The sequence below is a fragment of the Chrysochloris asiatica genome, unplaced genomic scaffold (genome assembly GCF_000296735.1).
Source record: "Chrysochloris asiatica unplaced genomic scaffold, ChrAsi1.0 scaffold00085, whole genome shotgun sequence".
NCBI classification, from domain to species: domain Eukaryota; kingdom Metazoa; phylum Chordata; class Mammalia; order Afrosoricida; family Chrysochloridae; genus Chrysochloris; species Chrysochloris asiatica.
Genome location: NW_006408603.1, coordinates 9417799 through 9420915, shown reverse-complemented (window position 1 = coordinate 9420915; position 3117 = coordinate 9417799). Strand labels below are relative to the sequence as shown.

The window sequence follows — 3117 nt, the reverse complement described above, 5'->3', positions numbered from 1 at the left end:
GTTGGCAGGCCTCTATCTAGCCTGTGTTCTGCATGAAGAGGAAACAGACGCATTCTGACTTAAGTGGAGCGATCGGAGTCCTACAGAGAGACAGAGCTGGGGAGACCATACAGCTCAAGAACAGAGTCGCACAAGATCACTGCGGGAGACACCCATGACCACCCTCCGTGGTCCCGCCTCCAACACCGGACGCGTATGGTCGAGAGGGGACGCCAGCGTGCGCATACCTGCCGCGCCTGCGCAGTGTGGTACGTATCAGCGCGCCGGCGCAGTGCGTCGGTCACAGGATAATTACTGCGGTGAGAGCTTCGCTTTACTTAGGGTTGGCCCAAGAGAAGCAAGGATGGTGCTGGACCTGGATTTGTTTCGGGTGGATAAAGGGGGGGACCCAGCACTTATCCGAGAGACGCAGGAGAAGCGTTTCAAGGACCCGAGACTAGTGGACCAGCTGATGAAAGCGGACAGCGAGTGGCGACGATGTAAGTACGGAGTCGGAGTCAATGGGGTACCCCTCTGATTCTAACCCTAATTTCACCTCTCATCTCGTTACTGCTCCTGAGGGCACAGCGTCCACATCTTGTCAGACCTTCGCCCAAGTTGCGATGATTCCAGGGCTCTCTGTTTAGCCCCCCAGACACACCCTAGGAGCCGGTACCTTCCCACTTCCCTTTCGTGCGGGCAGTGCGCGGTCCCTTACGCGCTTGCTCAGTGCGGGAATGGCCCTGGGAAGGAGTATGGCGCATGCGTATCAAGAGCTGTCAAACCTTCTTGCCAGATGGGTGGCTAGCAAAAATCCAGAGCGGGATGTTTGGGGGTGTTTGTGTGTATGTGGCTTACTTTCTTCTCCTTCTAACACTTATCTTTGATCACCTCTAGTACTTTTCTCACCTTCAGTATGGACAAAGGCTTCTCCCTTTTTTTGCTTGATGGGATTAAAGGCTCCAGCCTGAGATTGGATCACATCTGCAACACAATAGATTCATTCCACCCATATTGGAAACATTTGGGGACTTTGGAGGCCTTTTCTGGTTAGCAGTGTTAATGCCGGAGCTTTTGGGCATACATTTAGGAATCAAGAAAACCTTTTCTACAATAGAGCAAACACGAGGTAGGGCCGTAGTTAGTGAAGCAAGCAAAAGTTTGTAATTGGGGCTGTTTATTTGTGATTTGTAAAAGTTATTTGCAAAAAACATCGGACTAGAACCTGAACTGATCTGGACATCTTTCATGAAGCTAACCATAGAGCCATTAGCTGGAATTGTCTCTGGTTGGCCGGATGTTGTCAACGTCCATGTGACTCATTTTGTCTGATGCAATAGGTCTGCAAGCAGCAGAGAGCCAAATTTATGACAGCACGCTGTAAAGGCAGTCTGCTGTCCAAGAATGCGGTGGATTTTTGTTAGGAAAATGGATTTTTCCAAATTTATAAGTCTTATTAAAACAAAATTTAGAAATTTTGTTTTAATAATGTCTCCAGTATTGCCCAATTTTGTATGTCTCAGTCATTCTAATGTGGTTTGTTTGATTATGAGATCCCATATTTGATTCTGAAGTCTTGAATTGCAGTGAAATTAAATTTTGCCATATTTAATGTCTAGGAAAAACCTAAACTGATCACTATTTTACTGAAGTCAGGAGTTGTCAGATTATTATTATTAATCATTATTATTATTAAGCCATGATTATGGCTCCATAAGATAAGCACTAGACAGTAAACCACAAGGTCCATTGTTTTAGCTCGCCAGCCTCTCCGCGGGAGAAAAGATGAAGCTTTCTGCCCCCTCAAAGATTTAAAGCCTGGGAAACCCTATACAGGGTCGCTATGAATAGGAATTGACTCTGTCACTTAACAACAAGTGACTTTCTGTTAGCTAATCTCTTGTTCCTTTATCTGATGAGTGGATATGTGGTGAGAGGGAATTCTTGAGGGACAAGGATTGTGTTTTATTCACCATCTGTTTATTATCCCCAGTACTTAGCATAGCACCTAGTCCTTGGTAAGGGCATGATAAGATTTGCTGAATGCACGGGTATCTTCTGTGTTCAGAGCCCTGTGCACTTTGTGAAGAACAGATTATGTAGTTGTCACTGTATCTCTTCATTTTATTCTTTTGTACTTCACAGTCCTTATTATTTTCATTGCTTCCCAAGTGACTTAATGACTTTGCCCTTGTGGAACATTGGCCAAACTTGTATAAAAGTTATACAAAAGTTTTACTTCTGGACCTATTACAGAGAATGAGGATCTCCTACCATTAGCTGCAACAAGAACTTGTAACTCGGAGTCACAATAGGAACTCAGAGTATACTCTCTGACAGAAGACACAGGACACTTCACAAGACCCTCATAACTATGTGTATGCATGTTTAGTGCTGTCGAGTCCATTCTGACTTATATTAACCCTGTATAGGGCTTCCAGAAGTCCTGGATAATGTGGGATAATGCACTAGACTTCAGGGTTGGTTTGAACCACAAGGTCAGCGGTTCAAATTCACCAGCCGCTCCTTGGACACCCTATACAGGGTGGCTGTGAGTCAGAACTGACTTGATGGCATTTAACAACAACAACTCCTAAGGCTTCCATGGAGTTGCTGGTGGATTTGAACAGCCAACCTTCCAATTAGCAACCTGGAGCTTATTCTACAGCACCACACCAAAACTGTTACGAATCGGGCTGTGAGCCGCAAGGTGAGCAGTTCAAAACTACCAGCTGTTCCATAGGAGAAAGAATAGGCTTTCTGTTCCCGTAAAGATTTACAGCCTCGGAAACCCTGTACAGGGTCACTATGAGTCGGAACCGACTCCACGGCACGTAACAACAAGTGCCACTGAGTCTACTTTGACTTACAGCCACCCTGTATAGGGTTTCCGAGGTGGCTTTGAACTGCCAACCTTGTGATTTGCAGTCCAGTGCTGATCCTACAGTGCCACACCAGGAGTCTCCATTACAACTATACCTACCAGTATTTGTCTTCCAAAGTGCCACTAGGGCTCTATGTAGAACACAGGAGGCTAATAGAAAGAACACCACCACATTGGAGTATACCACAACCCTGCTTCAGGGTTTGAACAGTGATTTTTTTTTCTTCTTAATTTAGAGACAGCAATGAGACCAC

General features: G+C 45.5%; 1 protein-coding gene across 1 annotated transcript in view; it reads left to right on the top strand.

Annotated features, from left to right (window-relative positions):
• The first annotated feature begins 261 nt into the window (after positions 1 to 261).
• SARS (seryl-tRNA synthetase) overlaps positions 262 to 3117 on the top strand; it is a 20958-nt gene continuing 18102 nt past the window's right edge. The window contains exon 1 of the mRNA XM_006865966.1: positions 262 to 479. Within this exon, the coding sequence (XP_006866028.1) occupies positions 344 to 479 (136 nt within the window). The 5' untranslated portion in view covers positions 262 to 343. The remainder of the gene's footprint in view (positions 480 to 3117) is intronic.